This window comes from Phoca vitulina, unplaced genomic scaffold (genome assembly GCF_004348235.1).
Source record: "Phoca vitulina isolate PV1807 unplaced genomic scaffold, GSC_HSeal_1.0 scaffold25, whole genome shotgun sequence".
In the NCBI taxonomy this organism is placed as follows: Eukaryota; Metazoa; Chordata; class Mammalia; order Carnivora; family Phocidae; genus Phoca; species Phoca vitulina.
This window is the reverse complement of record NW_022589728.1, coordinates 10740622-10754814: the sequence shown is the minus strand read 5'-3', so window position 1 is coordinate 10754814 and position 14193 is coordinate 10740622. Positions and strand designations below refer to the sequence as shown.

The 14193-nt window shown below is 37.9% G+C and overlaps 1 protein-coding gene across 1 annotated transcript; it reads left to right on the top strand.

Moving 5' to 3' along the window:
* The first annotated feature begins 2606 nt into the window (after positions 1-2606).
* LOC116643190 (cytochrome P450 7A1) lies at positions 2607-11030 on the top strand. The gene is made up of 6 exons (XM_032421984.1): positions 2607-2778; positions 4843-5083; positions 5979-6556; positions 8260-8390; positions 9778-9953; positions 10731-11030. The coding sequence occupies exons 1-6, from the start codon at positions 2699-2701 to the stop codon at positions 11028-11030; spliced, it is 1506 nt and encodes a 501-aa protein (XP_032277875.1). The 5' UTR covers positions 2607-2698.
* The last annotated feature ends 3163 nt before the right edge of the window (positions 11031-14193 follow it).

Genomic DNA, 14193 nt, shown 5'->3' with positions numbered 1-14193 from the left:
TGTATGACTCAATTGTTTGGTCACATTCACAGTTCATTTTATTTAAAGCAATCATACTGATGTGCAAGTTTTATGTAAATGATGTTTACTGCATTTCTTAATGGAAACCACTTAAATGTGTCATCAGTTTACAGAAGCTGATAGTTCTAGTTATTCTTTATTACTTTCTTTTGGTCTAGTTTGAGTATCCTTGTTTTGTATACATGTGTTTGTGGTGAAGGGGTCTTGGACTCGGGCCCTATATTCTCTGAGGCTCAGAACAAGGGTTTCCTCTGCACATCAGGAAGCATGTGCTCTATGCTACTCTCTACAAAGAAAGAGGAAATTGACAGGCAATGGAGGGATTAGAGAGTTTAGATTAACTCAGTTATCGTGCTGGGCCTTCTGGCAACTAGAACATCCTTCTTTGTGGATCGGGGCACTTACTCTTTCCCCCACTGCAGTCGAAGCCCCACAGGGTCAGGGCTCACGGCTGCCTCGTGTACCACCGTGTCCCCAGTGTTGACGCAGTGCCTGACACAAGGAGTGGGTGCTCAGTGTGAGTGTGGGTGTGTATGAGTGTGTGTGTATGTGTGTGTAAGTGAGTGTGAGTATGTGAGTGTGGCGAGACAGAGAGAAGGGGAGCCAGGAGAAAACAAAACTTCACATTTTGGCACATAGTGGAGAATAAAAAAGCAAGAAAGGGACTTTCCAACTCAGCTAGCATTTATTTAATGCCTGATACTCCAAGCACCATGCTGAACACACTGAGATGTCCTAAAATCCATGCATGAAACTTTACACCCTTGTCTCATCAGGAAATCTTTTAGGTATTTCCACGAAGCGTACTAATAGTTTGGACAACTGTAACAAGCATCTACATTCCCACTCATCAGATTCGAAGGAGCGTATTAGGGGTGTAATGGATGCCCTTTGTGGCCATGTGACAGCAGCAGGAAGTGACATCCTCAGAAGGAACACGTAAACCATATACAATAAGAAAAAAATAGGAATATTGATATTCAAGCCATAGCTCTCCCTCAGCCAAATGAAGGAAACTGTGTGTGTGTTTCCTGGGCTTTCGTTGTGTAGAAGAGGGATAGTAAGTGAAGGAGTTAAAGGAAGAGATCAGGGTAAGGAAAATAGAGATAAATACTAACCAGGCTGTATTTGAAAGGAGTTTGTACGGTTCTGAAACAAAACCTAAGGAAGTTTTCCCAGGGTTGTGAACGTATTTCCCCTGCGCTATTTGAAAATCTTTAATTTTGACATAATTATAAATTCACAGGAAGTTGCAAGATGATACTTAGAGGTCCCATGCCCCCTTTCCTGTAGGTGTTTTGTTTGTTTTCATTTGTTTGAGAGGCGACTCTAAAGGGTTAAATTGTTCAGATATTAGGTTGGTGCTTTCTCTAACTGTCATATCCTGACTGTAAAGGTTTAGTTTTCAGAGTCATAGAGAAAAAACAGAGTTATTCAAAAAGGCACATCACTCTAAATACATTTAATGTGCAGAAAGCCCTAAAAAAACCTAAGTCGATTGAGAAATCTATGTACTCTATTGTTTTCCTGGGCTTTATTGTCTCCCTTGGTGATCTTACAAGGTCTGTCCCCTCCTCAGAGAGCCCTTCCCTGAATACCATATCTAAAGCTGCTCTCGTCCCCAATACTTTCTACACCATGTTTTATTTTATTAACACTTATATTTTAATATCTGTCTCTCTATTGAAATAGAGTCCCCATTAGAGTAGGAAATCTGTCCATTTTGTTAACATCTGTAACCAGAATATCTTTGAAGATTTCTTGGTACAGAATAGGTGCTCAAGTTTTGTATATGTGTACACTGAAATAAAATTTAGAAGGATACATACCATACAGTTAACAGTCATTGCCTCTGAGTGGGGAGTAGTAGGGGAGGTTAATTATAAATTGACTTTCCCTTTCTACCAAGATATGTTTCAGTTAGTCCTAAATGATTCGAAATGAAATTGTATTACTTTAACAATTAGAAAAATTAATAAACATATTTTAAATTAGCAAAGATGGTTGATAAAATTGTGATGTTTAAATAAACTGTTTAATTGGAAGATGAACTTATGTGGGATGCTTTCTTGAGAATGGTAGGTAAGTAACGTGTTACTATATATAGTAAAATATCTATGACTTTGTAAAAGCACTGAAACATGAAGCAGCAGAAACATTTCACCCAGTTCTCTTTCCTTTGAATTTGACCACCATATCTCTTGTTAATCATTTAAATTGATTTCTTCTTCAAAAGGTAACAAGATCCAACCACTAGCTTAATGATAACATATGCTTATTTTTCTTTAGATTATTATATTTTACACTACTATTTGATATGTTCATCTTGAAAATGTTTATGTTTTGTCCTTTTTATAAGCATACTAAACTTGCAATATTAGCTGTTGTTACCAGGTCTGAATGTTAAGTCAGCATCTGTTTGAAAGACCTTCAACTTATCGACTATTGCAGGTCTCTGATTGTTTTGGAACCTCTTCTGATACCTGTGGACTTAGTTCAAGGCCAGGTATTTTTTTTTTTTCTAATAGGATGAACAAATGGTTAATTGTTTGCTTTGGTCACTCAAGTGTAGGATCTTACCTTATATAAAAGTCTAGCTGGAGTCTCTGTTCAGTGACATCCTTACCTTTCTAATCAGAGACTCTCCTCTTCAGAAGTTTTGCATTAGATTTGCAAAATGATGACCATATCTTTGATCTGGGGGATTGTTGTAGCAGTGTGCTGTTGTTTATGGCTTATTCTTGGAATGAGGAGAAGGTAAGGAAAGTTTTATCTTTAAGCTGTGTTTTAGTTCATTCATTTAAAGTTCTTTTACCTTCGTTGTTATATAATAAATTTGGTGTTTTGTACTTACACTCACTAGCATTTTCTTCTTTTTTTTAACTAAAAAACTTTAGATTTAAGATATAATTTACAAATTTGAAGTGGTATCATATTACATCTAATAAAAGATTGAATGACAGTCTTTCCCTTTTAGTACTGACATACCCATGATCATGCAAAAATGTACAAACTTGTTGAACATAAGTGACAAAAAGTTTATAAGGTCTCTGTGTATGTTTCTGGGTGTATATAAAGATGAAGTCTGGATTAGTAAGGATACAAGTGGTAAGTGGGATCTGTATTGGAAAAGGTTTCTTTCTAGCATGAGGATTAAATAGATGCTCTGACTAAATGAATGTTCTCTTCTCAGCTAGTTCTTGTGCACTGGATAGACTCAGCCTAGGTCTGGACAAGAGCACAGAGCCTGCATTGGTCATTCTATTATCTTCTTCTCATTAATGATAATAAACCATGGTAAATCGGGCAACTGCTAAATTTAGGTAACATCACTTTTATTTATGTGTCATTTATTTATAATGGGTTCAAGAAGACAAGAAATACAAATAGGGTCACATACATAGCCATTTTTATTTACCTTCTGATTGGCTCAAAGAGTATTTGGGGGAGGGCTATGTAAGCATTCTGTTATGTCAATCTCCAAAAGAGAATTACCCACAGCATATCTTCAGCTATGTAGATTGCTATGTGCTGTCTCGTTTACAAGTTGTTTGTGTGTGTGTGTGTGTGTGTGTGTGTGTGTATGCTTTATGGTATTTTAATTCAGGCCCGATAATTTCTAGTTTTAGTTGTTAACCTTACTTATCTTTGAACTCATAAAATGAACATAATTATTTTATGCTAAGTAGTTCTGTCAAGAGGGATAGGAGTTTATGTTGGAAAATTAATGTTTATAGTATTTAATAAAAGCATTTAAAATAGCATGAAAGAGGGGTGCCTGGGTGGCTCAGTCGGTTAAGTATCTGCATTTGGCTCAGGTCAAGAACCCCTGCTCATCAGGGAGCCTGCTTCTCCCTCTCCCTCTGCCCCTCCTCCCTGCTTGTGTTCTCTCTCTCTCTCAAATAAATAAATAAAATCTTAAAAAAAATAAATAGCATGCAAGACTGTGTTTCAACTATACTTCAATTAAAAAGAGACAACAAATAGCATGAAAGAGTGTTGAGTCACAATTGGTGATCCTATCAATACTTATCTTACTTAATTTCATTTTATAATAAGCTAATTTCTCAAATGAGATTCTTATCTTCAACAATCATTTTAGAATAATAATGTCTTTAAACTATGAAGATTTTGAAAACTTCAATTTTGCCATCTTCTCTGCAATTCAGTATTTTATATCTTTAAAGAAAACAATCGGGGCGCCTGGGTGGCTGAGTTTGTTAATCGGCTGCCTTCGGCTCAGGTCATGATCCCGGGGTCCTGGGATCGAGTCCCGCATCGGGCTCCCTGCTCTGCGGGAAGCCTGCTTCTCCCTCTGCCTCTGCCTGCCTCTGTGCCTACTTGTGCTCTCTATCTCTCTGTCAAATAAATAAATAAAATCTTTAAAAAAAAAATAAAGAAAACAATCATATAAAACATTTTGAGAGACTCAGGCAAATGATGTTTAGGAGAGATATAAACACTAGAGTGTAGTTTCCTCTATACTGAGAGGAAAAATCTTGTTGGCTTTGTTGATCCTTTTATCCTCATCATTGGAAAAAGTGACTATCACATAGTAGACATTCAATAAGTGTTTGTGGAATGGATGGATGGATGGATGGATGGATGGATGGATGGATTTAGCAATCATTTTTACCAACATATCATGTTACTAGGTTAATAAAACCCATTATTTTAGTAAAAGAGCAGGGCCCCTTCAACGAAGGAACTACCTATAACTGTAGAGTTCTGAAGTTTGAAGTCAGTAGTAAAAGTTTAAATCAGGTGTAAATAAAAACAATGTGTAATTTCCCATACTTAACATATGTTTGTGTCTTACAGACAAATGGGTGAACCACCTCTGGAGAATGGGTTGATTCCATACCTGGGATGTGCTCTGAAATTTGGTGCCAATCCTCTTGAGTTCCTGAGAGCAAATCAAAGGAAACATGGTCACGTTTTCACCTGCAGATTGATGGGAAACTATGTCCACTTCATCACAAATCCCTTGTCATACCAGAAGGTGTTGTGCCATGGAAAATACTTGGATTGGAAAAAGTTTCACTTCACTACTTCTGCAAAGGTAACCAGTTTCCCATTTATACAGCATTCGGCTTTTTTCTACTTTTTGTATGTCAGTCTACTTAGCCTTTTGATGTACTTAGACTTAGAAATAGAGATGTTGAAGAGAGTTATCCTTCCATGGAGATTCTTAGAAATATAATGAATCCAATTAGACAGAACCTCTTGGTAGTAATTGTTTCAAAAGTCAAAATAGGTATAGATTTGTCATTTCTTAACCACCTAGAGTGAAATAAAAATGAAATATTTTATTGAGCGAGATGGCACTGTATCAGTAAGATAAGTACAAACTCCTTCATGTCAACCACATCTACATAACTCCCAGAGCACATGTGGCGGAAACTTAGCACTAAACAATTGTTTTACCACACTTTTGCCACACAATTTTTAAATTTTGTCAAGCAACTGATCAGATATTTGGGCATCGCTTAGCAATAATCTGAGAGGTTCTTTGAGAGAGACAGCAACTAGCCAATATTTAGTGAGTCTCTGCAAGGAAATATTAGACACGGTCTCAGCTCTAAGTAGACTAAAGTCTGGTTTTAGTACATCTACAATAAATGTAGCAGAGAACTGATGACTAAGACAAATATGGATTAATACCAAATTAACATGCCAATAGATTCAGTAGCATAAGAAAAGTAAGAAATGGACAACTTTCATGGTTGCGGGAAGTTTCACTGAAGAGCTGGAATTTCAACTTGGCCTTCCAGGAAGGGTAGGATTTGACCATTTATTTGGAAAGTGCTATGAAATTGTATGTACAAAGGCCAATTTCCCTCCTGCCCTGTTTTTAACAAGGAGAGAATTATGGAAGTATCTAATCTGTTTTTCAGCCATTTCCTAGCACTGCATCAGGTTTAATCTCTTTTTTCACACATTTCATTTATCGGCAGGCATTTGGGCACAGAAGCATTGACCCCAGTGATGGAAACACCACTGATAATATAAATAAAACTTTCATCAAAACCCTGCAGGGCGATGCCTTGAATTCCCTCACAGAAGCCATGATGGAGAACCTCCAACTTGTCATGAGACGTCCGCTGGTATCTAAATCAAAGACGCCTGCCTGGGTGATGGAAGGGATGTATTCCTTCTGCTACCGAGTGATGTTTGAAGCTGGGTATTTAACTCTCTTTGGCAAAGATCTTACAGGGCAAGACGCACAAAAAGGACTCATTCTGAATAACCTTGACCACTTCAAGGAATTTGACAAAATCTTTCCGGCTCTGGTAGCAGGCCTCCCCATTCATGTGTTCAAGACCGCACACCATGCTAGGGAAAAACTGGCAGAGGGCTTGAGGCATGAGAACCTCGGAAAGAGAGACCGCATCTCGGAACTGGTCAGGTTTCTGAATGACATGCTTTCCACCTTCGATGACATGGATAAGGCTAAGACACACCTCGCTATCCTCTGGGCGTCACAAGCAAACACCATCCCGGCGACTTTCTGGAGCTTATTTCAAATGATTAGGTAACTAGCAATTTATCCATTTATTTCTTTATTTTAATTGAAAGCAGAAAAGCTACTATTTTAACTAAAAAAAAAAAAGAGTCATGGTAATTTCTCATGCTATCAATCAAGAATGTGACATTTACTTTATAAGTGTTTAACATGTATCAGTTCATCCAATCCTCACAAAACCATAAGCAGCCGTGCCTGGCACACTCATCCTGCAGAAGCAGAGACCTTTCCAGGGGGAAGAATGCACTGCATAGGGTCAGTTCAGGCCATCTGGGCCCAGAGCCCTTGCTTTCAACCCCAGGCTGTTCCTCATGATGCCTACTTAAGTTGATGAATTCTGTCTTCATAATCATAAAAAGGTATTTAATGATTCGGACTTGTGGACAGTGAAAGGGCAGTGCCTATGCCTTAGTCCTCTGTGTATTAACAGTTTGTTTCTACCCCATTAGTAATTTCTGTCTTACTGTTTATTGGACCAACTATGATAGCTATGGATCAATTCTACTGATTATTATTGATGGACTTTGGCTAGATTTTGCCTTTTAAAAGTATGTAACAAAAACATTGTATGTAACATACTTTACATAACATGACTGTGTTCCAAAGTGTTAGTCTTTTAGAAATTTGACATTCAAATGGTTTATTGGATTATTCTGGTTAAATTGGGCGTTTAGTGTCACATGGACACAAAATTACTATACCGTAGCATTGGGAATGCCAAATTTCCACTGGTGGCTGACAGTTTTATGTATTTAATATAAAAAATATTTAGGGGCACTAGGGTGGCTTATTCGGTTAAGTGTCTGACTCTAGGTTTCAGTTCAGGTCATGATCTCAGGGTTGTGAGGTCACATCAGGCTTTGCCCTGGGCGTGAAGCCTGCTCAAGATTCTTCCTCTGCCCCACCCTCCCACGCATGCATGCGTGCGCTATCTCTCTCCCAAAAAAAAAAAAAAAAAAAAAAAAAATTAGAAACAATTTCAGATATAAAAACCCCATACTAATCTGTCTCAAATGTTAAATGTCTTCCCAAGTTTTTACTTAAGAGATCTCCATCCAGAATAAGTTCATATATTTTCAGTAAGGTTAGAACATCAATATAATATCATAAGGGTAATAGTAACCATTTTATGACAGTCACACATATACTTACCAGTCAAACATTTCTGAGACTCATTTACTGCAATCATGTTATATAGATCCCCATGGCCCTAAGGATCCAGTAAATGTCCATGCACTAAAACGCACTAGGATTCATTTTACAAGTTAAAGTGCTAGAACAATATAAGAATGGGAAAGCTGTTGTTCTACCCGAAATCGTGGTATGGGTTTTAAGAGTAAATTTTGACATCCATTTGCAATTTAGCTAATACTTTATAATTATTAATCTTACATGCAATATTCCTTCTCAATTGTTATGTACGTGACTAATTTGACCATTTAATCTTTATTAGAATCATTTATTTATAAAAGTATGGCCAAAGTTTTACTTCTGTGTTGCAAGGCCTTTTAAGGCAACAATTCTTGTTAATATCCAAGGATTTAGACACAATTACAAAATGGAGTAAAAAGTAATTGGGAAATGTCCCTTTCCTACTTTCTCTGGTATCCTGACCACCTAGTAAAAAGAAGGGGAAAACTCCTGTTTGCAGATCTTTTGGTATAGAAAACATTTATTTTCTGTACATCTCTTCTTTTCTCCACTTTTGCTAGGAGCCCTGAAGCAATGAAAGCAGCTGCTGAAGAAGTGAATAAAACACTAGAGAATGCTGGCCAAAAAATCAGCTTTGACGGCAGTCCTATTTGTTTGAATCAAATGCAACTGAATGACATGCCAGTGCTAGGTATGCTTACTGTGTTACATTTCATTTACTGTGTCCCACAAACAGTAATCGCCAATATCTATTATGCATTTACCTGTAAGGCATTAAGCGAAGTATTTCATATGTGTGATCCCGTTCGATCCTCACTGCAATCCTATGACTGGTGACTAATTTCTACAGAACAGATTAGGAAATTGACACGGAGAGGTTAAGTTCGTACCTGGGATGGAATGGTAGAACCAGATACAGTGTTAATGTGAGACTCCTGACCCTACCTTTTCAACTGCTTCTCTGCCCTGCCCTACTCTGTCTCCTTTATTATATTCCCCTTACCACTGATGTTATGATTAATGGGAGGGTATTACTCATTTTCATGAAATCAAGGAGGAAAAAGTACCATCAAGACACTACAATTAGCTGCATGGGTTGAGTGATGGGATTGAAGGTTATTTTGTGTTTCTTATTTTTGCTTCTCTGTGGTTTGCAGAAATACAAAAATACTCTATTTTTATAGTGATAAAGAGTTTTCTTTTTGTTTTTGTTATTTTTCTCTTGAGGAAAGAACCCAGTGCATGTTCTGAGGGGCAGCAGGTCTTAGTGGAAGGGACATGAGGCAAGAAGCATAGGTTCTATGTTGGGTTCTGCCAACCATGGATGACCCCAGACATGCCATTGCATTTTGGGGGGACTTGCTTTTCTCATTTGAAAAAGAAAGGGCTAACGGGTTATGATTTTACACACAATCATATGATGACCACCTGAAACATGACCGCTAAAAGGATAGAGGCTGGAAGGTCAGGCTAGACCTTCTCATTGGATCTGCATATTTTAGCTATTTGCAGGGTGGTTCTTTTTGTCCCTTTATATCTTTACCAGACAGTAGGGCACCATCACACACCATCGGGTAGTGTAATCATAAAAATGGGCTCTTGGAAACACTGAACTGAAGCGGCATTAAACATCTGGAAAAATATTTCTATATGAAAATGATATCAGTATATTAAATCTCAGAAGTAATAAAATTTGAGTAATTCACATAAAAGTGAGTTACTGATTTTTCCAATTGTATTAGATGTCTAGTGTCATGTGGAAATAAGATTATTTTTCCATAAAATTATAACAGTCTAGTTGCCATTGATAACCAAGATTATATCCTTACAAAATGATTATCATAAACTCAGATTATCAGGTAAAAATGACATTCAGACACAACTGAATCATTGATTACAGCATAGTGGCAACAGAAAAAAAAATTGGGTAAGTTTTATCTGGCCAGCTTCCCCTAGTCTGTTCAGGTTGTGTTATAATCTGCTAGCAGTATTTCAGACTCCATATTATGAGGCCTTTAAATACATGATTTGTTCTTGCTTTCCTCCTTCTCCTCGTTTCTTCCTTTAAAAATACTTAGATAGCATCATCAAGGAGTCTCTGAGGCTTTCCAGTGCTTCTCTGAACATCCGGACTGCTAAAGAGGATTTCACTCTGCACCTCCAGGACAGTTCCTATAACATCCGCAAAGATGACATCATAGCTCTTTACCCGCAGTTAATGCATTTTGATCCAGAAATCTACCCAGACCCTTTGGTAAGTGACTGTTCATCAAAATTCAATATCCAGGTGATGTCTACCCAGATGGAAATAAAGAGGAAATTTACCAGGGCGCATGGTTGGCTTTGTCCGTTAAACGTTGGACTCAGGTCATGATCTCATGGGTCATGAGATCGAGCCCCATGTGTTGGGCTCTGTGCTTGGCCAGGAGTCTGCTTAAGATTATGTCTCTCCCTCTCCCTCTGCCCCCCCCCCAAAAGGTGCTCTCTCTCTCTCTTTTTAATAAATAAATCTTTAAAAAAATAAGAATTGACTTAACCATTGAAGCCATAGGCATTGTCTTCTAAATTATGTCCAATATTCATATATTTTGTAAGACCTGGATGATGGCCTGAATTTTAAAATTCCTGGTACCTGTCATCACATCATCTCTGCTAGATTATGTTTGCAATCATTATAATAAAGCTGCTGCCTTTCTTTTTCCTTAACAATTGCTTGCTCCCAAATCCAGGAAATGAGGCTAATATATTGGTTCTTTTAGTTTCTAATCTGAACTCTTCCTTCTTGTTCTGCCTAATGGAGGAACTAGTCACCCAGGCAGAATGGAAGGTATTATAAAGCTTTTTCTGTTCCCATCAGTTCTTGTTAAACTCCTATTCCTTATTAATTTCTGAGTTAAGGTGGGGAATTTGCTAAATTACCAATAGATTGGATTAAAAAAGAAAATTATTCTTTGGAGCGTCCAGGTCAAGAAACCGATAAATTCCTTTAAAACTATCTTACAGTTCTGTTTTCTTTGTATCTTTATTGCAGACCTTTAAATACGATCGATATCTTGATGAAAATGGGAAGACAAAGACCACCTTCTATAGTAATGGAATCAAGTTAAAGTATTACTACATGCCCTTTGGGTCAGGAGCGACAATATGCCCGGGGAGAATATTTGCTGTCCAGGAAATCAAGCAGTTTTTGATTCTGATGCTTTCCTATTTTGAACTGGAGCTTGTGGAGAGCCAGGTTAAATGTCCCCCTTTGGACCAGTCCCGTGCAGGCTTGGGCATTTTACCACCATTAAATGATATTGAGTTTAAATATAAATTCAAACATTTGTGAACATATAGTTGGAAGCAGAGGACGTGAGATGATGTTACCAGCCTGCAGACCGCCATCATGTATCTGTCCCTTTGGACGGTCATCTTTCGTGGTAGTGGCACTAAGTCAGCGGGGTCCAACTCTGTACACAGATGCTTGCTTCTGAATCTTAACATTTTGATGACCGTTTCCAGATGCTATCTCAGACCGTGCTAGTGAAAAAAAACCTCATTTCTAGGGGCACAATAATTTGTTTTCATTTGAATAAGTCAGTGAATTTTCATCCAGCCAGGCACTGAAGTTCATTATTTTCAGAGGAAAAAGTCTTTTTTTTTTTTTTTTTTCCCCAGAATGAAGATATTCTGATTGGCAAAAGTTTTTCTCCCCCTTAAGGAAACAGCTTTATTTTTATAAAAACCACCCAATAATTATGAAAAAAGGTACAAATTCATGTTTTAGTGAAACCACGTGATTCTTTGACTAGATATGGGATACCTTTTTTTCTTTTTTATAGCATAACGCTTTTATTGTCCAGGACCTGTGACAGTTTCATGTGTCTCTAAAGAAGGCAGGAAGTTTAGAGCATTATGAGCCCTTTTAAAGGAAAAGGAGTGGGTAGGCACAGCCAGAAGAAGTCCGTGACTATCTTACCACATGGGAATGTGGTATTAGTACAAGCACACCCGATATGCTCCCCACCACAGTCAAATGTAGATGTATATTATAAAAGACATGTTAAATGACTTTATCATGCTCTTTAATCAAAAGAAAATGTTTTTCAGCTTTCCCTATAGGCAGTATTTAGGGCTTTTAAAAAATGATGGCCTTGATGTCCTGAAAATACTAAAGATGGTTTTAATATTTTCTCTTTAAGCTTTAATGTATTTTTGCTGGAAACTCTAATGTCTATGTCAGGTTTCAACGATCTTATCTATATTTTCATTAGATTCCATATTAAAGCAGGGATTTTTTTCAGAGAAGGCAGTTTTTCTGGTACTATTAACCATGCATCAATGAAGAGAATGTAGCTCTCCCGTGATATCTTTTAAAATGAAAACGATGAAAATGACCATTTAAAAGCACATGAAACATACAAAGAGTTCGTTAAATGTAGCTAGACATTGTATTTTATTTAAATACTTTTTATCTTTAAATGACTTGTAGTTGAAGGAAAAATAATTGAAGGCTAGATGGTAGTGTTTAACTACTGTACACAACAGTGCTTTGGTAAAATATTTTAAACATTGGAGTTATCAGCTATACTATTTTTATTGATATTTCTGTATGTATATATTCTTTTGAGAGAGAGAGAGCACGAGCACGCATGGGGAGTGGGGAGGAGGGGCAGAGGAGAGGGCCCAAGCAGACTCCACACCCGGCTCGGAGCCTGATGCGGGGCTTGATCTCATGACCCTGAGATCGTGACCTGAGCCGAAATCAAGAGTCCGACTGTTGACCGAGCCACCCAAGCACCCCTTATGTATGTATTTATATGTAAATTATATTTCCCTTTTTTCTTGTATACAAATACTAAGAAAATATTGTAACATTTGATAATTTTGAAAGGATTCACCTTTCAGAAATAAAAGTATGTAATTCTAAGTTCTTAAGTCTTCAGAATGTTTAAAACATTCACCTAGTGACAAGCTGAAACAATTTTGTCCATTATTCATCTCTTGGAAAAAGTAAAATATTCATTCACTTAAAAATCTCCTCCATACTTCATACAAGTCATTGAAGATTTTTAATCTTGCTATTTAATATTACCGTGGCATTATCTCTTATGTAGGTTATTTTATATATTAAGAAAATTAAACTTATTTAGATATGGTGCAAGATGAACAAAATTCTCTTTTATAGCAAATTGTTTTCAACTAGATTTCTAATTGTGGTTCCCTAACATATTCTACAGCGTGGTGGACGGGTCTATACATCTTTCCGCATCTTTACTCTTGTAGAGCCGGGGTGGGCGATTGATACGACTGTGGGCCAAAAGTCCCTCTCCACCTGTGTTTTTTTATGGATTGAAAGCTAAGAATGGTTTTCACATCTTTAAAGGGTTGTGAGAAAATTAAAAGAATATTTCATGACACACGAAAATTATCTGAAATTCAGATTTCCACAGCCACGAGTAAAGCTTTATGGGGACACGAGCCAGCACATTTGTGTTCGCTTCTCAGGCTGTTCTTGCTAAGTCATTGCAGGGCTGAGTAGTTGCAACAGAGACCATGTGATTGTAAAGCTTCAAATACATATTAGGTTGTAAAGCCTAAAAGAGATATGTTATTGGCTAAATGTATTCAGGGTTACTGTGGTCCAGGTCCAAGCTCAGACACTTCCCTTGCACGATCTCATTTGATCCTCGTGAGAGTCCTGTGGGGTCCTTGTTCCTATCACCCCTATATTACAGAGGAGAGAGAGGGAACTCCAGAAAGGTTAAGTCACTGACCCGAGGTTATAGGGCTGGCAAATGGCAGAGTAATTGGAATCCAAGCTGTTCCTGTTCCAGAGCCAGCATTTTTTTTCACTTTGTGGCAAGTCCAAGTGACAGGCTGTCTTTTTAAACTCAGGTCATTGTGGGTAGGCCACAGTAAACAAAGTCCATGATATCATTTCTGTCCTAAAATCACCACTGTTTGGGAGCATCATCTGGCCATGCTCAGCTGGTCCGGGGTTGCCAGGATGCTGGGGACCCCACCTTGCAGTGACTCCAGCTATGAGCCCGTGAGGACCGACTGTGTAATCACATTCAATGTCGCTGTGTTAAACTATGCTCCCCTCCACACTGGAAGGCATTCCTTTGCCTCGCCAAGAGCTTGGCCTTGTTCACTGTGGAATCTCAAGCGGTTCCTCCTAGGATCAGTGTTAGACATTTTTGAGGTGGTTGGGACTAAGGCTTCAGCCTTCATCTCATTAATAGGTAATTGAATGCCAATATCGTGCTCACCAGCCCCTTCTCCACATCACCTTGACTGATCCCAATTCAGAGGCTTGGACATAGAAAGTGACACCAAGACAACAGCATTGATGTTTCACAGAGCATCACAGATGACTCAGATTCTTCTAGTCTAAGCTCTCATTTTAGTTAGAAACTGGCATCTGGTGAAAGTGAAGTGATTTTGTTAAAAAGGCTGCACAGCAAGGACTAGGGCAGGCCCGGGTCTGGAAATCTCCTGTTTGCACA

What these genes read in the sequence shown, in the direction of transcription:
- LOC116643190 (XM_032421984.1), top strand. Translation starts at nt 2,699, where the DNA reads ATGATGACCATATCTTTGATCTGGGGGATTGTTGTAGCAGTGTGCTGT. An exon ending in ATTCTTGGAATGAGGAGAAG is followed by an intron (nt 2,779 to 4,842) that starts GTAAGGAAAGTT and finishes TGTGTCTTACAG; the next exon opens with ACAAATGGGTGAACCACCTC. An exon ending in AAATCTACCCAGACCCTTTG is followed by an intron (nt 9,954 to 10,730) that starts GTAAGTGACTGT and finishes TCTTTATTGCAG; the next exon opens with ACCTTTAAATACGATCGATA.